Here is a 23,824-nt window from a genome sequence, read left to right on the forward strand (position 1 = left end):
TACCTTCACATCCCTGTGAATTATGTTGTTATCATGACAATAGCGTAGAGCTTCCAGGATCTGTCTCATGTAATGACTGTAGAAAAACAAAAGAAATCTAAAACTGTAAAAAAAAACCCTTATATTTTTAAAACTTAATGTACAGTGTCCCTAGTTTGTAACTCCCACCTTCATACTCACTGCCCACGGACACTTTTCATTTGAGTAGACAAGATTGGTGGAATGTGCAGCTTAGTAATGAAAAAGTTGTTAGATGCATAAGTTTATGAGCTTTATGAAGAATTAATGTGTTCTGTATTTTCTGAGATATCTAAGTCAAAGGAATTTCACACAGTTCATAAGTAAAATAGCTCTGCAAACTAAAAATTCAAGCTTAAAACATGAAAAAAAAAGTCTTCTGACACTCAGTTAATTCTACTTACTTAGTTACACTGGATTGCTATTAAGTGACCAGTGCTCAGAGGTACACCAAGGATTCTGACTAAAGGGGTGGGAACCTTTTATCTGCCAGCAGAGGCTGGCTCTCTGTCTTATTTCCATTTAGCTCTAAGGACAAACAAGAAAGAAGAACCCTCTTATGCCTCTACAATTTCTTTTTGCAACATAATCAAGTTTTAGTTGGGGCATCCTTGAACAAAGCAGAGTTCCTTCTGGGCCTAAGTCCTAGGAAGTCAAACTCCTCACAAGGTCAGCAGGGTCCACAGAGGCTCTGCACTGGGTCCAGGTGAAGAACAGAGGAGGAGCGAGCATTTTAAAGAACAGTCCTTAAAAATGGTAACAGGGTCAACTAGCCACAGGGTGTGACAAGAGCAGTTCATTCAATATTACTTCAGAACTTACTTCGATTTCCTTCCCTCCATTCTGAAGTTCTTCTGTAATCCCACTGTTTCTTCTTTGAGGGTCTTTTTCATCTTCTCTTCCTCTGAATTTTATTCCCTTCATATCTGTCGTTTTTCCCCTACTATCCCTCTTCCTTTCTCACTTTCCCCTTTTCCTTCCCAACTAGCCATGACACAGAAATGCAATATACTTAACATTAATTATTGTTTAGTATTTATTGCATTTTGGTTTTTTCTATCCAGATCTTTTATTCCCCACACTTTAAAATAAAAACTAAATAATTTAATGGTACTTACAAATGACCTTGTGTGTGTGCTTTTGACTCAAGACCAAAAAAAATTTTCTCCACTCCTGCTTTAAAATTAAAAGACATTTCCATTGAGTTCCCTCTTTGGTATGCTACTATCTAGCCAAACTCACATCAATGTCCCTCTAATTAGCATATGCATTATTTCATGTATTAGAATTGATCAGAAGGTTCTAGTTTAAAAATGAAAGGCAGGGGGAAAAAAACACCCAGGCTTTGTTCCTGTACTTATCATTGTCTCCTCACAACTGGGCTCTGAGCAGAAGGAGCCAGGCTCCTGCAGTTGTGATGTTCAATTTTTCTTACTTTGCAAATGCACACGTGGCGGGTCATGGTCACATACTCTTTTCCTGGGCCAGTGCAGTTGAAATTAAGTTTCTGTTTAAGTTAGGGGTTCTTAACTTGGTGTTGTTGCCCTTTCCTGGTTCAAATCATGCTTTGGAGGATCTGTGACCCCCCGAAATGGCAGAGATAACAAGTGTGAAAAACTCTAGTTTCTAAAAACTCTAAAGCATGCTACAAAGGTTAAGTCTATTATTATCAAATTTAGTCAAGATTTAGGAACAGCCTATTTGTGCATCTAGGTGTGAACACTGGAATAGTAGGTAAGTTTAAGTTAGGTAATATGGACCTAGCTTATACCTAACAGCATGACTACTTTGGATACTTAGCACTAGGACAGCCACTTCTATCCTTAGCCTGAAGAAAATTCTAAAAAAAAAAATTCTTATCTCAAAGTTTTATTTAAAAAGAAAAAACCTCAATGAATGAGCATTTTTAAATCCGAATACTCAATTATTTAACCCAAATATACATACATATTAGAATCTCTGTGGGGGCAGGGTAGAATTTTTTTCCCCCAAATATAACATATTTAAACTGATCTTTCTCCACCCTCCCAGTCATGACCCTTGGGAGGCTGTGCATGTGAATAGTGTGCAAGCAGACTACAGAACCAAAATCCACCCATATACATTCTAGAGAGTTGCTGACTAAACTTTAATCAAAAAGCTTCATTACATGAAGCATCATGGTGGCCTATACTTTCAGAGAAACTCATCAATATCTATGTTTGTCTCCATCCCTAAGGATCAGGAATGATGATAACTCCGTGGAAAGAAAAGAGCTGGCCAGCAATCCTCTCACTTCCTTTGGAAGGAAGTATTTTGGGGGTGGAAGAAAAAAGGGAGGTGACTCAGTCTACTCTCTTTGGCAACTCTGGGTAAAAAGACTACACTTAAAAAAGCTCTTTGCTAGGCTGAAGAAAGCTTATCTCTGGAATTCCCTTAACAGAATGTTCTTGGCTAAGGACTACCTATGATAAACAGAACCCAGGATCTCTGAGGCATGAATGGCTTCCTGGAAGATGTCATGTAAGTCATACAACTCTCCAAGATACACAATGGAGATGTTTCATAATTTAAATGCTCCCCTCTGTGTGTGGAATCTCACAAACCTCATGTAGAGACCTCATCTATTCTGGGCCAGAGGTGCATTTCTGATGCAGGAAGGAATGAAGTGAGGAGCTGCCCTTAAAAGGCCCAGATCTCTGTCTGCTTCAGCTGAGCCTTTTGATTGCTTGTATCCTTATAATTGTTTAGTAAAGCCTGGTGCTAGGGAAGAATATCTCTCTGATTTGTGAGAGTTTGATTTGATAATCTGATCCTATATGTTAGCCTGCTCCGCAACTCACCACCTCTGAAAGAACAGAGGTAATCACTAATTGGGTTGTAAGGAATGAACGCAGTTTTCTTTCATGTCATGCTTTGCTGCTCCTCTTGACGCTCAGCCAGTTGGAGAAAAACAACATTATCAATATGATTACTTGGTGTCTCAGAGTCTTCTTGCAATTGGTCTCACTAGAATAACTAATGCAAGCTGAATTTTCCAACAACAAATCACAGAATCAGAGAGGAGGAAGGTAGAAGTCATCTGGTTGAACGCTCTAAACCAAAGGAAGGATTTACGTGCCCTTGTTACATGGTCATTGGTACTCTGCAATAGGGGACATACATAATCATACTTTCTGAGGCCACTCCCTTTTGTCATTTTTAGGAAGGGTTTTTAATAAATTGTGCCAAACCCCTCTCTATGCAGTGTCACTTACTGATCCCAATACTACTCTTTTCTGGTCCATTCTGGAAAGTTCCTTTCATAAAATCACCATTTTAATAGCAATATAGGTAGATCTTAAAATCAACAGGCTTGATTGATATACAATCATCTTGATATATATAAACATCTAACTTTTCTATAAATCTCAAGATTGGGAGAGAACTCAAGTCATTTCACTGTATGACATCACCTCTACAACACTACTATTCTCCCTATCCTAACACCTAGTTCAGTGGCAGAGACAGGCTCAAAGTTAAGGAAAAGTGATAGGGATGAGTAGGGAACAGAGTAAAAGTGGTACTGGTTTAACATCAACTCTGACAGCCTATATGCCAGGTACCCCAGTGTTTTTGTGGTTCCAAAAGGAAAAAGTCATCTTCCTCCATCAAGCTTCACTGTTTTATAAAATCAACATCTAGAATTTTTAGTTTTCCCTATTTGATGCTGCTGTTGAAAGATATCAATATGGGAAAATACAAAACTCAAATTCTTAAAGAAATAAATATGGACAATGATATGCAAAAGTCTGAGAGTTTCATTTAGTAGGAGAAAGTGGTTTACCACTGTGCCATAAGAAAAATCAAGACAGCATTGACTACCTTTGGTATTAAAGAATGCTTTTTAATTCTGAAACACAATACAAAGTAAAAATTTTAAACTGTGATAAGAATTCAAAACAAGAGTAAAATGGGATTAAAAAAAAAAAAGAAAACCCTAGAATATGCTTTAGTGAACACGGCACAAAAGAAAAAAGGATATTTAGCCTCAGTTCTACCATGAATACATCAGGAGTTAAAAGAAGGAATTAAAGTTAGTATATATAAACTCTCATTTGCTTCTTCTCCCTAGCTCCAGGAGTACAAAACAGCAGCTACCTAAAATTGAGTATATTCTTTATCTTGTGTTATAGCTATGGCTGCTCCATCTCCTGAGACTGGGGACCTTGCTCCTCAGTCAGGAGAAGGCAGGGCAAAGAATTTGAAGAAAGTCAAGCCATTCTAAGCTTGAAGACGCATGAGGTAGTCTCTAAGCTGTTTTCAGCCATATCTGTCCATTGTGCCATAATTATAAAAAGAATGATAGGAGGGAGAAAGTTATAATCATTTAATGGTAACTATTTCTCAAATGGTAGAAAGTTTTAATAAATCCCAATGGGTTTGTGGGTTTGAACCCTTCAACATACTATGGTTAGTGACTGAGGAGAGATGCTGTACCCCAGGTATTAAAAAGGCAACTTATTGGAGTGGGTATTTATGATATGATTGTCACCAAAGCAGAAAGTTGTACTGCTTCAAATCTACAAGCAAGTGGCCCAGTGCATGGCTCTTGTGATTTTTCATATTAAATCCTTATTTTGAGTCATCAGTTCTTTACAAGAACTCCTACACTTGGAACAATGGTGGCTACTTGATTGGGAGATCAAACACTGGCCTGAAGCAAATATATTCAGCAGAAAAACTGTGCTTTTATTTCTGTTCCTTCTACTGTTCTATGCTTTTTCTCAGATTAACTGGTCACCTAACAATTTGCTATCACTAAAAGGCAAACTGAAGAACTAATGAGGCACATCTGCTAAAAAGCAAAAATCAAACACACAAAAAAACCCAAGTTTAATTCTACACGGTTCCTGAGCTATCAAATTCCTCCTTGTATAAAAGTCATCAGAAATGGAAAAGATAGCAGTAGTGATGTTCAACTGTAAATCCATATAAATAGATCAATTCATTGTTCAATATTTTGCATTTCCAGTCACTGTTTGGTTCCACTAATGCACATTAAAAGAGAGATGCTCCCTGTAAGAACGAGTGGCAGTATGCTCGTCACCAGTTCAAAGAGCAGGCCACTTCATGTGATTTCCTTGTCATTTCCTTCTTTTACTTCTACCTTTATTTCTGGGAAGTTCATACAAATTACATACCTGGCCACAGCTTCACTGTATACAAAACCAGCGTCAGCTCGTTTTACAATTTCAAAACACAGATCCGCTCCATCCATACTGTAGAGAAATGTGAAAAAGAATATAAGGAAAGAGAAAATTTCAGGAAGAAAACATTGAAAGTGAATACATTGTAACTAAGTTTTTAGTTGACTTACAGCTAAAGATTATAATAAATTATTTATAAATATAAATTATTTAAATCTCCTTTCTTTTGATGAAAAATAGACATAAATTATAAAGGACATTATAACCATCTTAACATTGAAAATCTACAGGGGGAAAAAACAGTTACTAGTACTTGAAATGACAATTTCTACATTTACATATACACACACCAAGGTATTTTTAGGTTTCTACTCTTTTCCACTATTTTTATATCTAGTCCCATGCCATTTTTAATTCTGCAATAGTATATTTTAATATTTGGCAAAATAAGTCTCATTTCATTATTATTCTTTGTAAACATTTTCTTTTTTTTTTTTTAATTTTATTTATTTATTTATTTATTTATTTATGGCTGTGTTGGGTCTTCGTTTCTGTGCGAGGGCTTTCTCTCTAGTTGTGGCAAGTGGGGGCCACTCTTCATCGCGGTGCGCGGGCCTCTCACTATCGCGGCCTCTCTTGTTGTGGAGCATAGGCTTCAGACGCGCAGGCTCAGTAATTGTGGCTCACGGGCCTAGTTGCTCCGCGGCATGTGGGATCTTCCCAGACCAGGGCTCGAACCCGTGTCCCCTGCATTGGCAGGCAGACTCTCAACCACTGCGCCACCAGGGAAGCCCCTGTAAACATTTTCTTATGAGTTTTTTCTCCCAGCTGAACTTTAAAATCAGTTTCTCAAATGCTAAAAAATTTTTATATTTTGGCTGAAATAATATTATATTTATAGACTAACAAGTAGAAATTAACATTTTCCTAATATTCTCATCCTTGAACATGATATGCCTCGCCACTTCCTTTCATGTCTCTAAGTTATAGTTTTAAGGTTTTCTTCACATTAGTTCCAAATATTGATTATTGGGTTCCCCACCCCCCCCCAAGGCATTTTATATTTTTAGTTGCTATTATAAATGGGATCTTTTGGCTATTATACATTTTTTTAATACAATGGTTCATAACCAGGGGTACCAAAAAAAACACCAAACAAATAAAAACAAAAACAAAAACAAAAACAAAACACCTATGGAACTTCTAAAACATGCCGGCATGCTCTATGAGGGTTTAATCTGAAAGTAAGTCATTACTGTGAAAGTAATTTTCTATTATTAAAGCTATTTGATTAGTTAATTGCAACATTAATTGATATTAAAGTAAAAGAGGCAATCCATTAATTTTAAATTTTATGAGATACAGAAATAACTAAAAATACTGTTATTCATACAAATTTTATTCATCACAGAAACTTAAAATATACATATCCATAATGCATACAATCCTAATATAATAACCTTGAACAAAAAGTTCAATGTCTTAATTCTTTGATAAACTTTATCTGATAATATGATTTTAAAAACAATTATGGGACTTCCCTGGTGGCGCAGTGGTTAAGAATCCGCCTGCCAATGCAGGGGACAGGGGTTCAAGCCCTGGTCTGGGAAGATCCCACATGCCACAGAGCAACTAAGCCTGTGCGCCACAGCTACTGAATCCGTGTGCCATAACTACTGAAGCCTGCATGCCTAGAGCCCGTGCTCCACAGCAAGAGAAGCCACCGCAATGAGAAGACTGCGCACCACAACGAAGAGCAGCCCTCACTCGCTGCAACTAGAGAAAGCCCACGCACAGCAATGAAGACTCAACACAGCCAAAATAAATAATGAATAAATAAATAAACTTAAAAAACACCAATTATAAGGTTTCTTCTATTGTTTTTCGCTTTGGCTTCCCATCTTAGTGTGTTTCTGGAGCTGCCAAGAAGCTTCAAGAAGCATGTTCTGAATTTCCCCAGTTGGTTCCATTCTGAGGGAGTAAATGAGACAGAGAAGAAACCCTGCTAAGGAAGAGTATGGGGAATGCTTCTATACTATACACAGAGAAAAACTATGGGAGGTTTACTCTGAATTGTGAAAACTGATGGGATTATGAATGATCTTAACCTCCCCCCTTCATCTATCTGAATTTTTAAAATTTTGTAATAAACATGCATTACTTATAAAATTTTTAAAAACTGTCCATAAACAAATGCTCCAAACAAAACAGATCACAGGTCTAGAGGCACAAGGTATGGCTGGCTGTATGTTGAAGGGAATCAGAATATGCCACCCAATATATGCCACTTTAGCACAGGATTATTTTGAACTGAAGGCAATCGAAAATCAGCAGATACAGGAAGAATGCTGTACTCTCCTCCATTCTGCCTAAAAACAGGACATAAATTTCCCTTTGTAAAGGTGACAGAAATTTCCTTTTGTAAAGGTGTTCCCCTCTCATGTACCAGGAAGAAGAAAACTACTCTTACCTGTGTAATAAACCTTACTAAATAACTCTTATTTACCATATATTTTCTGATCACCTTCCCACAATTCACCCCCAACCCCAGATGCCCAAACTCCCCCCTTCCCTTGTCTAGTCTCTTTACTTTCACTGTTAAAATGGTATATAAGCCTCTGGGTCTCTGTGGCTTTCACTTTTTTCTGTGAGCATGTCCCCCACCCCCCATGTGCGAATGAAAATCTTTTCTCCTGCTAATCTGTCATTTGCCAGTTTAATTTGCAGGCCTCAGTCATTAACCTAAAAGTATAGAGGAAAGGTTTTTTTCCCTCCTCTACAATGTATTCTGCAAAAGCAGAGAAAGAGGAGGCTTGTAGGAGACTTGTACTTGATTGTATGAAGAAGTGCTTCTCAAATTAACTGTGGTGAAGGACTAGCTTTATCCTCCCTCAGGTATATTAAGAACTAATACTTTTTACAACATACGAAATCATGTGCTACGATTTCACAGCAATGCCAAATTACTCTAACAGTTTCTAGACGTTTAGTCTCAATTTCTGTTCTCATCTCATTATAGAGGGGTAAATGGCTGGTAGATTGGAATGTGCCTGCAAACTATTCTTTGAGAAACACTGTAAAGGACAGATCAAATCTGGATTTCTCTGACCAGCATTTCCCCTGAAGGTGACAGAAACAACTACAAAGACTGGATGAAATAAAAAAATTTTTTTTAAGCATTAAAGAATCACCAGCATAAAGAGTGAAAAACTACCTAGTGAGAACAGAGAAAGGATTAGAGCTCAAAGAGGTGAGCAAGAGCTGCTTCTGCCCTGGGGATAGGGAGGGGCTATGGAAAGAAGGCAAATGTGGAGGCAGGAGGCTTCACTTTTGGGGAGCTCTAGAGAAGTGGAAGGGGGCAGTCAGATGGAGATTTACAGGGTCCAACTTCTTTTGCAGCAGGGTGATCCAAGAAGAGAGACAGAGCTATTCCTTTGGCACACCTCAGAAGAGCCCACCAAAGGCTAAGGCTCTGATAAAATACCTTATACCCCAGGCTGGAATCATAAAGACCTGTGTTTTGAAAACTGGGGTATAGAATATATTCTGGTATGTCTTACTGGTATCATAGGAAAACCCCAATATTTACCATGGAGATAAAAGCTGAATTTAAAAACTTCACTAAGAAACAAGAAATCATCAAAAGTGACACTACAGATTTGAAAAAGTAGCAAGAAGAAATTTCAGAATGGAAAAACATAAAATCAAAATTAAGAATTTGAGCAAGTTAGATAGTCGAAGAGAAAATTAGTGAACCAGAAGATAATCAGATTGAAGCAAGGAGAGATAAAACATGGAAAATATAAGTGAGGATAAGAAACATAAAAGATTACAGTGAGAAGGTCACCATGTATTTTATTGAAGTTTAATTTAAACAGTGAAAAGAAAATGAAGCAGAAGCAATACTGAAAATATCATGGCTGATAATTACCCAGAAATGATTAAAGATACCAATCCACTGATTTGAAAAGTCCACTAAACATCAAGCAAGATATCTATAGTTAGATATATATCCGTGAAAACTGCAGGAAACCAAACGAAAAAAGAAAATCTCACAAACAGTGAAAACAATGGACTCTTAGACTGATAGCTGATTTTTAGTAGCAACAGTGGAAGCCAGAATACAGTGGAAAGGTATCTTAAATCAAAATAACTGCCAATCTAAACTTCTTTTCTGGTGGAGGAACCAAGATGGCGGAGTAGAAGGACATGCTCTCACTCCCTCTTGTGAGAACACCAGACTCACAACTAGCTGCTGGACAATCATTGACAGGAAGACACTGGAACTCACCAAAAAAGATACCCCACATCCAAAGACAAAGGAGAAGCCACAATGAGACGGTAGGAGGGGCGCTATCACAGTAAAATCAAATCCCATAACTGCTGGGTGGGCGACTCACAGACTGAAGAACACTTATACCACAGAAGTCCACCCACTGGAGTGAAGGTTCTGAGCCCCACGTCAGGGTTCCCAACCTGGTGGTCTGGCAACGGGAGGAGGAATTCCTAGAGAATCAGACTTTGAAGCCTAGTGGGATTTGATTGCAGGACTTCAACAGGACTGGGGGAAACAGAGACTCCACTCTTGGAGGGCACACACAAAGTAGTGTGCACATCGGGACCCAGGGGAAGGAGAAGTGACTCCAAGGGAGACTGAACCAGACCTACCTGCTAGTGTTGGAGGGTCTCCTGCAGAGGTGGGGGGTGGCTGTGGCTCACCCTGGGGACAAGGACACTGGCAGCAGAAGTTCTGGGAAGTACTGCTTGGTGTGAGCCCTCCCAGAGTCTGTCATTAGCCCCACCAAAGAGCCCAGGTAGGCTCCAGTGTTGGGTTGCCTCAGGCCAAACAACCAACAGGGAGGGAACCCAGCCCCACCCATCAGCAGTCAAGCGGATTAAAGTTTTACTGAGCCCTGCCCACGAGAGCAACAGTCAGCTCTACCCACCACCAGTCCCTCCCATCAGGACACTTACACAAGCCTCTCAGATAGCCTCATCCACCAGAGGGCAGACAGCAGAAGCAAGAAGAACTACAATCCTGCAGCCTGTGGAACAAAAACCACATTCACAGAAAGATAGACAAGATGAAAAGGCAGAGGGCTATGTACCAGATGAAGGAACAAGATAAAACCCCAGAGAAACAACTAAATGAAGTGGAGATAGGCAACCTTCCAGAAAAAGAATTCAGAATAATGATAGTGAAGATGATCCAGGACCTCGGAAAAAGAATGGAGGCAAAGATCGAGAAGATGCAAGAAATGTTTAACAAAGACCTAGAAGAACTGAAGAACAAACAAACAGAGATGAACAATACAATAACTGAAATGAGAACTACACTAGAAAGAATCAATAGCAGAATAACTGAGGCAGAAGAACGGATAAGTGACTTGGAAGACAGAATGGTGGAATTCACTGCTGTGGAACAGAATAAAGAAAAAAGAATGAAAAGAAATGAAGACAGCCTAAGAGACCTCTGGGACAACATTAAATGCAACAACATTCGCATTATAGGGGTCCCAGAAGGAGAAGAGAGAGAGAAAGGACCCGAGAAAATATTTCAAGAGATTATAGTCGAAAACTTCCCTAACATGGGAAAGGAAATAGCCACCCAAGTCCAGGAAGCGCAGCGAGTAACATACAGGATAAAGCTTAGGAGAAACACGCCTAGACACATAGTAATCAAATTGGCAAAAATTAAAGACAAAGAAAAATTACTGAAAGCAGCAAGGGAAAAATGACAAATAACATACAAGGGAACTCCCATAAGGTTAACAGCTGATTTCTCAGCAGAAACTCTACAAGCCAGAAGGGAGTGGCATGATATACTTAAAGTGACGAAAGGGAAGAAACTACAACCAAGATTACTCTACCCAGAAAGGATCTGATTCAGATTCGATGGAGAAATCAAAAGCTTTACAGACAAGCAAAAGCTAAGAGAATTCAGCATCACAAAACCAGCTCTACAACAAATGCTAAAGGAACTTCTCTAAGTGGGAAACACAAGAGAAGAAAAGGACCTACAAAAACAAACTCAAAACAATTAAGAAAATGGTAATAGGAACATACATATCGATAATTACCTTAAACGTGAATGGATTAAATGGTCCAACCAAAAGACACAGGCTTGCTGAATGGATACAAAAACAAGACCCATATATATGCCACTTACAAGAGACCCACTTCAGACCTAGGGACACATACAGACTGAAAGTGAGGGGATGGAAAAAGATATTCCATGCAAATGGAAATCAAAAGAAAGCTGGAGTAGCAACACTCATATCAGATAAAATAGACTTTAAAATAAAGACTGTTACAAGAGACAAGGAAGGACACTACATAATGATCAAGGGATCAATCCACGAAGAAGATATAACAATTATAAATATATATGCACCCAACATAGGAGCACCTCAATACATAAGGCAATTGTTAACAGCTATAAAACAGGAAATCGACAGTAACACAATAATAGTGGGGGACTTTAACACCTCACTTACACCAATCGACAGATCATCCAAAATGAAAATAAATAAGGAAACAGAAGCTTTAAATGACACAATAGACCAGATAGATTTCATTGATATTTATAGACATTCCATCCAAAAACAGCAGATTACACTTTCTTTTCAAGTGCGCACAGAACATTCTCCAGGATAGATCACATCTTAGGTCACAAATCAAGCCTCAGCAAATTTAAGAAAATTGAAATCATATCAAGCATCTTTTCTGACCACAACACTATGAGATTAGAAAGGAATTACAGGGAAAAAAATGTAGAAAACACAAACACATGGAGGTTAAACAATATGTTACCAAATAACCAAGAGATCACTCAAGAAATCAAAGAGGAAATCAAAAAATACCTAGAGACAAATGACAATGAAAACACGACGACCCAAAACCTATGGGATGCAGCAAAAGCGGTTCTAAGAGGGAAGTTTATAGCTATACAAGCCTACCTCAAGAAACAAGAAAAATCTCAAATAAACAATCTAACCTTACACCTAAAGGAACTAGAGAAAGAAGAACAAACAAAACCCAAAGTGAGCAGAAGGAAAGAAATCATAAAGATCAGAGCAGAAATAAATGAAATAGAAACAAAGAAAACAAGAGCAAACATCAATAAAACTAAAAGCTGGTTCTTTGAGAAGATAAACAAAATGGATAAACCTTTAGCCAGACACATCAAGAAAAAGAGGGAGAGGACTCAAATCAATAAAATTAGAAATGAAAAATGAGAAGTTACAACAGACACCGCAGAAATACAAAGCATCCTAAGAGACTACTACAAGCAACTCTATGCCAATAAAATGGACAACCTGGAAAAAATGGATAAAGTCTTAGAAAGGTATAACCTTCCAAGACTGAACCACGAAGAAATAGAAAATATGAACACACCAATCACAAGTAATGAAATTGAAACTGTGATTTAAAATCTTCCAACAAACAAAAGGCCAGGACCAGATGGCTTCACAGGGGAATTCTACCAAACATTTAGAGAAGAGCTAACACCCATCCTTCTCCAACTCTTCCAAAAAATTGCAGAGGAAGGAACACTCCAAAACTCATTCTATGAGGCCACCATCACCCTGATACCAAAACCAGACAAAGATACTACAAAAAAAGAAAATTACAGACCAATATCACTGATGAATATAGATGCAAAAAATCCTCAACAAAATACTAGTAAACAGAATCCAACAACACATTAAAAGGATCATACACTATGATCAAGTGGGATTTATCCCAGGGATGCAAGGATTCTTCAATATACGCAAATCAATCAATGTGATACACCATGTTAACAAACTGAAGAATAAAAACCATATGATCATCTCAAGAGATGCAGAAAAAGCTTCTGACAAAATTCAACACCCATTTATGATAAAAACTCTCCAGAAAGTGGGCATAGAGAGAACCTACCTCAACATAATAAGGGCCATATACGACAAACCCACAGCAAACATCATTCTCAATGGTGAAAAACTGAAAGCATTTCCTCTAAGATCAGGAACAAGACAAGGACGTCCACTCTCACCACTATTATTCAACATAGTTTTGGAAGTCCTAGCCACGGCAATCAGAGAAGAAAAAGAAACAAAAGGAATACAAATTGGAAAAGAAGAAGTAAAACTGTCACTGTTTGCAGATGACATGATACTACACATAGAGAATCCTAAAGATGCCACCAGAAAACTACTAGAGCTAATCAATGAATTTGGTAAAGTTGCAGGATACAAAATTAATGCACAGAAATCTCTTGCATTCTTATACACTAATGATGAAAAATCTGAAAGAGAAATTAAGGAAACACTCCCATTTACCACTGCAACAAAAAGAATAAAATACCTAGGAATAAACTGACCTAGGGAGACAAAAGACCTGTATGCAGAAAACTATAAGACACTGATGAAAGAAATTAAAGATGATACCAACAGATGGAGAGATATACCATGTTCTTGGATTGGAAGAATCAATATTGTGAAAATGACTGTACTACCCAAAGAAATCTACAGATTCAATGCAATCCCTATCAATTATCAACGGCATTTTTTATGCAACTAGAACAAAAAATCTTAAAATTTGTATGGAGACACAAAAGACCCCGAATAGCCAAAGCAGCCTTGAGGGAAAAAAACGGAGCGGGAGGAATCAGACTCCCTGACTTCAGACTATACTACAAAGCTATAGTAATCAAGACAATATGGTACTGGCACACAAACAGAAACATAGATCAATGGAACAGGATAGAAAGCCCAGAGATAAACCCACGCACCTATGGTCAACTAACCTATGACAAAGGAGGCAAGGATATACAAGGGAGAAAAGATAGTCTCTTCAGTAAGTGGTGCTGGGAAAACTGGACAGCTACATGTAAAAGACTGAAATTAGAACACTCCCTAACACCATACACAAAAATAAACTCAAAATGGATTAGAGACCTAAATGTAAGACTGGACACTATAAAACCCTTAGAGGAAAACATAGGAAGAACACTCTTTGACATAAACCACAGCAAGATCTTTTTTGATCCACCTCCTAGAGGAATGGAAATAAAAACAAAAATAAACAAATGGGACCTAATGAAACTTCACAGCTTTTGCAAAGCAAAGGAAACTACAAACAAGACGAAAAGACAACCCTCAGAAAGGGAGAAAATATTTGCAAACGAATCAACGGACAAAGGATTAATCTTCAAAATATATAAACAGCTCATGCAGCTCAATATTAAAGAAACAAACAACCCAATCCAAAAATGGGCAGAAGACCTAAATAGACATTTCTCCAAAGAAGACATACAGATGGCCAAGAAGCACATGAAAAGCTGCTCAACATCACTAATTATTAGAGAAATGCAAATCAAAACTACCATGAGGTATCACCTCACACCAGTTACAAGGGGCATCATCCGAAAATCTACAAACAACAAATGCTGGAGAGGGTGTGGAGAAAAGGGAACCCTCTTGCACTGTTGGTGGGAATGTAAATGGATACAGCCACTATGGAGAACAGTATGGAGGTTCCTTAAAAAACTAAAAATAGAATTACCATATGATCCAGCAATCCCACTACTGGGCATATACCCGGAGAAAAGCATAATTCAAAAAGACACATGCACCCCAATGTTCACTGCAGCACTATTTACAATAGCCAGGTCAGGGAAGCAACCTAAATGCCCATCGACAGACGAATGGATCAAGAAGATGTGGTACATATATAAAATGGAATATTACTCAGCCATAAAAAGGAACGAAATTGGGTCATTTGTTGAGACGTGGATGGATCTAGAGACTGTCATACAGAGTGAAGGAAGTCAGAAAGAGTAAAACAAATATTGTATATTAACAAACGTATGTGGAACCTAGAAAAATGGTACAGACGAACCAGTTTGCAGGGCAGAAGTTGAGACACAGATGTAGAGAACAAATGTATGGACACCAAGCGGGGCAAGCCACGGGGGGGTGGGGGGGGTGGTGTGATGAACTGGGCTATTGGGATCGACACGTATACGCTGATGTGTATAAAATTGATGACTAATAAGAACCTGCTGTATAAAAAATAAAGAAAATAAACTTCTCTTGTCACTAAATAAATCTAGAGAATGAAGGTGAAAAGAAAATTCTTTCAGATAAGCAAAATACCAACACAATTTGCTACCAGCATACCTATCCCTGAAGGAAATTCAAAAGAATATTCTTCAGGTAGACGAAAAATGAAGTCAAATGAAAATTCAGAGATTCAGCAAGGCACGGAAAACATAAAATGTAGTAAATATGTAGGTGAATCTAAATGAACAATGATTGTATAAAACAACTATTTTCTCAGTCTCACTCTGGAGAGAGAGACCATATAAAACTGTTACTATTCAGAGACAGAGAGAGAGGTAGGTATGGGATGGGAGGGGACGGGGTTTGTGGGGGGGAACGGGAGGGGATTGATTGATTTTTAAATACAAATACTTGACAACAATAACTTCTAAGTCGGGAGGCATACTGTAATTTCTAGGGCAACCACTAAGTTATCTAACTTTTTGATGTCAGGGCCATTTTCTACTCTTAAAGATTATTGAGAACCCCAAAGGGATTGTATTTGTGGGGATTTTATCTATCAGTATTTGCTGTATTAAAAATTAAAATCCAGAAATGTGGGCTTCCCTGGTGGCACAGTGGTTAAGAATCCGCCTGCCAATGCAGGGGACATGGGTTCAAGCCCTAGTCCGGGAACATCCCACGTGCTGTGGAGCAACTAAGCCTGTGCGCCACAACTACTGAACCTGCACCCTAGAGCCCGTGAGCCACAACTACTGAGCCTGCACTCTAGAGCCCGCGAGCCACAACTACTGAAGCCCGTGTACCTAGAGCCTGTGCTCCACAACAAGAGGAGCCACCACAATGAGAAGCCCTCGCACTGCAATGAAGAGTAACCCCCGCTCGCCACAACTTGAGAAAGCCCGTGTGCAGCAATGAAGACCCAATGCAGCCAAAAATAAATAAATAAAATAATTTTTAAAAAAATAAATAAAATCCAGAAATGTAAAAAACATTTATTTTAAAATAACAATAATTAACCCATTACATGTTAACCAAAATAATATTTTTCATGAAAAATAACTATGTATTCTAAAACAAAATAAATTTAGTGAGAAGAGTGGTACTGTTTTACATTTTGCAAATCTCTTTCATTTCTGGTTTAATAGAAGACAGCTAGATTCTCACATCTGCTTCTACATTCAATCTGTTAGAGTGTTATTTGGTTGAAGTAAATGAAGAAGATAGGGCCTTACACAGATACATAATTGGAAGAATAAGGTATGCTTTAGTAGCCCTTGTAGATATTTGTGAATATTCTTCTTTGATACTACACCAAGACTCAAGAATGGGTAGTTTCTTAAAGGCAAATTGCAATGTAGAATCTGAAACAGTATCAATGACCTACTTGTACTCTGTTATAATATAATCCATTGTTCTCTCTTGTTCTTTGAATAGACCTTTTACCTGTGCATGACTTTGTAACATTCCACATTAGTCATTTGAAAAACACTGGTCCACTGAGTTACGCAGTTTTGAAATACTGACACATTTTGATTACATGATATCAAAAATCACATTTATTAATATCACTGCTGATTACATTAGAAACATTCTTTAAATCCTGGGAAGCTGTTAAGCTCATGGTGGCAGATACAAGTTTTCCAAGATTCTAAGTTTCACTTGAAAATTTGAATTTCATTCACTAGTGACAACTACTGTGAGTTATTTCCCTGGAAGCAGCAGGCTCACTTCGTTCATTTTTTATTGAACGTCTGCTGCATACTCAAGTTTGAGTAACTGTGGTTTAGTCTGTTAGTCTGTTTAGTCTGTCTATTAGTCATTCTTTCAAGTAAAAATGATGTTACACACACACTCATGCAAAATACTATTTCAGTTTACAACTCAAGATATTGCACAAGTGGATTTCTGAGACCCAACAAAATTTAAAGAACTGTAAGCACTCAGAGTATCTTTCTTAATCACAGTAAAGTTAGAAATAAACAAAATAACTAGAAAATCCCCAAATACCTGGAGATTGAGAAATACATGCTAAATAACCTATGAATCAGAGGAGAAATCACATTGAAAATTAGAAAGTATTTCTAACAATGATAATAAAAACAGTACATATCAAAAGTTGTACAGGACTGAGGCATTACATTTCAAGATTTGGGTGTTGCCATTATTAGACCCAGAAATACAGAAATGGCTGAAAGAAGCATTTGGGGCATAGGTCCAACCTTCCAGTAGGAGAAGCTAGCTAGCTCCCGCCCCCAACACACACTCCTCAGTGTTGGAGAAACTTTTCTTGCATCAGGTAATCCACTGTTGATGAAAAGAATACATCAATACAACCTTTCCAATGGACAATTTTATAATGCTTGACAAAGGTCTTAAAAATGTACATGCCCTTTGACCCAATAATTTCATTCTAAGGGAAATAATCAGAGATATTTGCCAAGTTTTAATGGCAAGGGTTTATCATGGCTATTTATAATAGGGAAAAGTTGGAAACAACCTAAATGCCCAACAATAGAAGAATGGTCAAATAAATTGTGGCAACTCCACAGAGTAGAATATTATGCTGCCATTAAAATGATGCTATAGAAGTATATTTATTGATATAGAAAGACGTTCACAATATATTAAGATATATAAACATATATATGCATATCTATGCACTGAGAAATTTTTGGATATTACAACAGGGTGTTAAAGAGTAAGTGGGTAGGACTGTGTTTAGATTTTTTGTTTTCTTTTTACTTTTAAAAAATGAACAGGCACTACCATTTTTGTCATACTAAAAACAGTTCTAAATGTTAAAAAAATAAAATGCAAAAATACTCCTTCAGAATGCAGCTAAAACAGTATTTATAAGGCAGTTTTAATACTTTAAAATTTATTTAAATTTAACATAAATATTACAAATACTGATGTAAAATATTAGAAAATAAGAAAAGCTGAAGTCAGTGACGTTCCATCAGGAGAAATTTTTTAAGAGAACAGCAAACTAAATCCAATGAAGGTAGAAGGAAATGATAATGAGCAGAAATTAATGAAGAAAAAACAAATAAACAAATAGAGCAAAAAGCAAAGCAAAAAAATAGGTTCTTCGAAAAGATTAATAAAACTGAACTAGAAAATCCCCAATGTTTGAGAATTGAACAATATAGTTTTATTACACAGATCTCATTAGAAAATAAGGAAATATTTAAAACTGAATAATAACAAAAATAAACACATCAAAACTTGTAAAATATAGGTAAAGTAGTATTTAGAGGGAAATTTACTGCTGTAAATGAATTTATTAGAAAAGAAGGCTCAAAATTTATGATAAGCAATCATCTCCATAAGTTATATAAAATCATCAAATTAAACTCAAACAAATTAGAAGTAAAGAAGGACAGAAATTAATGAAATGGAAAACAAAAAGATATTGGAGGGATTAACAAAGCTAAAAGTTGCTCCCTGCAAAATGATAAACTTTTGGCAAGGTTGATTTAAAAAAAAAAGAGAAGACATATACAGCAGCCAATATTAAGAATGAAAAAGGAGATATTTCATATCCTGCAGATATTAAAAAGATGATATCAAAACTTTATGCCACAAATTTGAAAATTTATAAAAATGGACAAATTCCCAGAAAAATAAAACTCATCAAAACACAAAAAGAATTAGAAAACCTGAATAATTCTTTACTGATTAAAGGAATTGAATCAGTAATTTAAAACCTTCTGGCATAGAAAATTCTAGGCTTAGATGGCATTTCTGACAAGTTCTACTGAAGAGATGTTCTACTGAGGAGAAATAAAATGAATAAAAAGCAGGAACAGTTTCCAATTCATTTTATGAAGCTAGCTTAACTTAGATACTAAAACCTGTTAAGGACAGCATGAGAAAATTAAAGGGCAATCTCACTAATGAACATAGATGCAAATAAGCCAAATAAAACCATACCGAGCAATATTTAAGAATTACATCAGGGTCTTCCCTGATGGCGCAGTGGTTAAGAATCCACCTGCCAAGGCAGGGGACACAGGTTCGAGTCCTGGTCTGGGAAGATCCCACATGCCGCAGAGCAACTAAGCCTGTGCGCTACAACTACTGAGCCTGTGCTCTAGAGCCCACAAGCCACAGCTACTGAGCCTGTGTGCCACAACTACTGAAGCCTGCTCACCTAGAGCCCATGCTCCACAACGAGAAGCCACCACAATGAGAAGCCCACACGCCGCAACAAAGAGTAGACCCCGCTTGCCCCAACTAAAGAAAGCCCACGTGCAGCAATAAAGACCCAACGCAGCCAAACATTAAATAAATAAATAAATATTTTTTTTTTAAAAATAAAAATTACATCAGGACCAAGCTGGGTTTACCAAAGGGATGCAAAACTGTTTTAACATTTGGAACTCAATTACTAGGATTCTGAACATTGAGATAGATTAAAGAAGAAAAAATTATGATCATCTCAAAAATGCCAAAAACATTTAATAAAACTATGTACTTAAACCTTAAGAAATTCTTAAAGAAGAATACAAAAATGTCCACTCCAACAATTTATATTCAACAATATTGTGGAGGCTCTAGGCAGTGCAGTAAGGGCAACATAAAGAAATGAAATGTATAAGAACTGAAAAGGAAGAAACAAACTGTCATTATTTATATATGGTATAACTATATACAGAACATTCAAAATAATCTAAGGTAAAATTAAAATTAATCAGAATTTAGCAAAATCATTATCATAAACCAAATGAAAATTTTAAAGAATTTTTTTTTTAAAGAGCGTAGAAACAAATCTAATAAAAAGATGTACAGGACCTCTAGGGAGGAAAATATGATATTTTTTAGGAGGAATTAAACAACTAAAATAAATGGAGAGAAAATTATCCTGTTCACAGACTGGAAGACTCAGTATTGTAAATGGCCCATCTTTCCCAAATTAAAGCATAAATTCAATGGAATTCCAATCAAAATCCCAACAGATACTATAGAAACTGCTGAGCAGAATCTAAAATGTATATGGAATTGCAAAAGGAAAAGAAGATCTAAGATATTTGGGGAGAATAATAAGGTGGGAAGATTTGCTCTACTTGACTTCAAAAATTTGTAATATAAAGCTTAGTAATTAAAGCTGTATGCTATTGACACTAGGACAGACAAACAGGACAGTAGAACATAACAGCAAACCTAGAAACAGATCCATATATAAATATGGATGCTTGATTTATGACAAAAAGGTAACTGCAGAGTACTGGGTGAAGACAGTCTCTTCAAATAAATGTGTGCTTACGTGGACCAGGAGATGTGGACCTGAATGTCCACAGCAGCATTGTTCAAAATAATCACTAGGTGTCAACAACCCAAATGTCCATTGGTAGTAGAATAGATAAAATACTGGTATATTCACAAAATAGACTACTAAACAGCAATCAAAAGAAATTAACTATGCATACACAAAGGAATTTGGCTAAATCCTAAAGATAAAATACTGAGTAAAAGAAGCAGACACAGCACAACATAGTATGATTTATATATAGTTCAAAAACAGAAATAATTTTACTTTGTAATAAATAAAGCTAGCATTTATTGAGTGCTAACTATGTGAGAGGTATTTTCTAAGTGCTTTACATGCTTTAATTCATTTAATAGTTATAAGAAGTCTATGAGGTAGGTATTGTTACCACCCCTATTTTACTTATGAGAAAACTGAGAAACAGCAAACGTTAAGTAACTTGCCCAAGACATCACATAGCTAGTAAATGGCAGAGCCAGGATTCAAACTCAGGCAGTCTGACTTTAGAGTCTATGAATCATTGCCCCCACCACCACCAAACGTTCAGTTCACAAAGAGGGAAACTTCTAACTTCTGTTCAAGGCTCTGAGTCACTTAATGCAAGCTAAGAGATTACAGCTAAGAAGGTAAAATCATAGTATAAGGGAGGGCTCTGTATAACAAATGCATTTTCATGGTGTTATGGGGGCCCCATGCTCCAGAACCACCTAGGGGGAATCTTCGAAATGCAGCGCCTCCATCCCCATCTTCCCAGATGATACACGTAAATACTGTACTGTTGATATCGTTTAAATGAATTCTCTATACTTAATAAGTTTGCTGATAAATGCTTTAATCCTTGCATATACAAATCAATCTCTATTGATTAGAAAAAACCACAACTTTAATTCTGCTTTATTTTCTTCTAATTCAGGGCTTTGCTTGTGGTACTGTCTTGATGCTTCACAAATGTCCCATCATCTTTTCCCAATACTTTTACTCTCTTTATGGCCCTGCTCGGAATGTCCTCTCTCCACTTTTCCACCTCTCTCCTACACTTACTTTGATGCTCTTCATCAACTTTATACAAGCCAGCCTGCCTGTTCCAGCTCCCAAATGTTTCCTCCACGGATCTCTTAGGGCCCTAAGAATCTGTGCCTCTCTATGGTCATTTAAACCTACACTACCAGTTATTATTATTTATTTCATGGATACAGACCTGTATCATGGATACAGTCAGGTACAGACCTGACTGGTCTGTACAATTTGACTATAAATAACGTGAGGGCATAAACAGGCCTTTTATCTCAGCATAATATCCCACATATTGATGAATATTTAAATATACTTGGTGGTGAATTCATTTCTGAAAGAGAGAGAGAGAAGTCATGGACACAAGACCTTTTTTTTTTTTTTTTAACCCTTCCCCCATCTAAACTACGCCATTTTGCGGAGGAGTTAGAACAGTGCATATTAGAGTTCTGATGGAAGGAAAGGGCATATCTTGGAGGGATTCAGACAGCCTTCATGGAGTAAGCAGCCTCTGAGATGGGTCTTGAAGAAAAGTAGAGGGGAAAGGGAGAAGAGGAGCCGTGAGAATAAGAGAAAGCGAGAAAATAGGGGCGTGGTGGAAACTACAAGGTAGTTTAGAGGAGAGCAGCATCTCAAGGCATTTCTTCTGACAAGCAAACAGTAAGGCCTGGAGCACTAGGAAATGAATCAACATGTTAGGTGGGTTTGGGGTAGATTGTGGAAATATTCAAGGGGTCATAATTTCAGCTAAGCTCTCCTCTCCCACATATTTTGAAAATGAGGTACAGTCATATTCTGTCAGTATGAACAGAAAGGGACCAGAGAAGGTATTTACACAGGCTTGTTAACTGTAATATGGAAGCAGACAGAAACCTTCACCTTTTCAATAGAGAAGGGGGATGTGCACTGCAACGGGAATTGCTTAATAAAGCAATTTTGATTTGTTGTCAAATACATTAAAATGACTGAGCATATCCCCGTATGCCTATGTACCAGTTGTATTTCTTTTGGTGGGAACTGTCTATTCTTGTCCTTGCCCATTTGTATATGAAGCTTAATACCTTCCCTTCCATTGGCATGAACTCTCTTTATCACTGTTCAGTAACCCATATAAAATGTAACCCTTTTATATGTCAATATTGAAGCAAATTAATTTTCTAGCTTTTTTCAATTTTAGTTAAATCTATTGATGTTTTGTGAATCTCAGTCCTTTGAAGTTATAAAAGCTCTCCAAAGATCTGTTAAATAATTTTATTTTTTTGCTAGCTTTCCTATGATTTGACTTGTTTATATAAACTCTATTCTGTCTGTGGTTTTCTGTTTTGGGGGGACTGGTTAGATCTACATTGACTTCTGAATTGCTAATTAGTTTTCTCAACACTACTTAAAAATCCTTCTTTTCCCTATTATATTTACTGTATTTTATCGTATGTCCTGCTGAAAGGACTCCTTTGAAGAGGAATGCCTGGCACTGCCTGGCTGGCAAGCAGTATTTCTTGTCCTGTATCCTTCTAAGTGGATCGGATGCCAAGGGTGTCCTGTGGTATTTTGTGGGTCTGAATGTTTAGTAGTGTCTAAAAAGAAGACTACCACTGGTGGGTGCTGCAGATTAGGTAACATCTGAAGGGGATTTCTCATAGCTGCTTGAAGGAATGAATGTACCAAGAAGGTCTTCAACTGAGGATGAGTAGACACAAGGAGACAGAGCACCAAAGGAAGGGAAAGGTCATGGTCATCAAGAGGGAAGACAGAGCACATCACACAAATTGTTCTACCTCACAACTCTGCCTGGGACCAGCAGGGTACAGATTCAAAGTTGTTTTGGCTCACATGCTACCAGTGACCTCCCTTAGTTTAGGCCCACCTGGAGCATTTGTAGGGCCTGAGACAAGTGTACCAATGGAAGCCCATGGTACCATATGTCTAAATATTTAAAAGTTATGCATCAAAATTACAAATTGCTAAATATGTTCTAATCTTTGATTCATAAGGACCTAGAAGGTTAGGTTCTATTAAGAATTCTTGGGTTCCTCAGATTTCCTTACCAGAACATGGCATCTTGGGATATCCGGCCCTTGGCCGGCCCTCCACTTTTACCCCACCCCCAGCTCCATGCCTAATCTTACAGCCTTCCTATGCCATGACTGATATCCCAAGGTACAAGAGGTACCGGTCCAACCACAGATTTTACAACTATGTAACAAGACCACTGACTTCCCTTCTTAGAATGGTGTCTTCTGCCACCCCCTCCTCTACTCATTCTTATTCTTTAATGCTGGGTCAATTAAGGTTCTTAGTTACAA

General features: G+C 37.4%; 1 protein-coding gene across 10 annotated transcripts in view; it reads right to left on the bottom strand.

Moving 5' to 3' along the window:
• Positions 1-23,824, bottom strand: part of CASK (calcium/calmodulin dependent serine protein kinase) — a 393,009-nt gene that overhangs the window by 184,997 nt on the left and 184,188 nt on the right. For all 10 annotated transcript variants that reach the window (XM_082446395.1, XM_082446397.1, XM_082446400.1 and 7 more), the window contains exons 4-5: positions 5,181-5,258; positions 4-76 (exon numbers count right to left, since the gene is read on the bottom strand). In XM_082446395.1, the coding sequence (XP_082302521.1) occupies positions 4-76; positions 5,181-5,258 (151 nt within the window). The remainder of the gene's footprint in view (positions 1-3; positions 77-5,180; positions 5,259-23,824) is intronic.

Source organism: Balaenoptera physalus (genome assembly GCF_965194825.1).
Source record: "Balaenoptera physalus genome assembly, chromosome: X".
NCBI classification, from domain to species: Eukaryota; Metazoa; Chordata; class Mammalia; order Artiodactyla; family Balaenopteridae; genus Balaenoptera; species Balaenoptera physalus.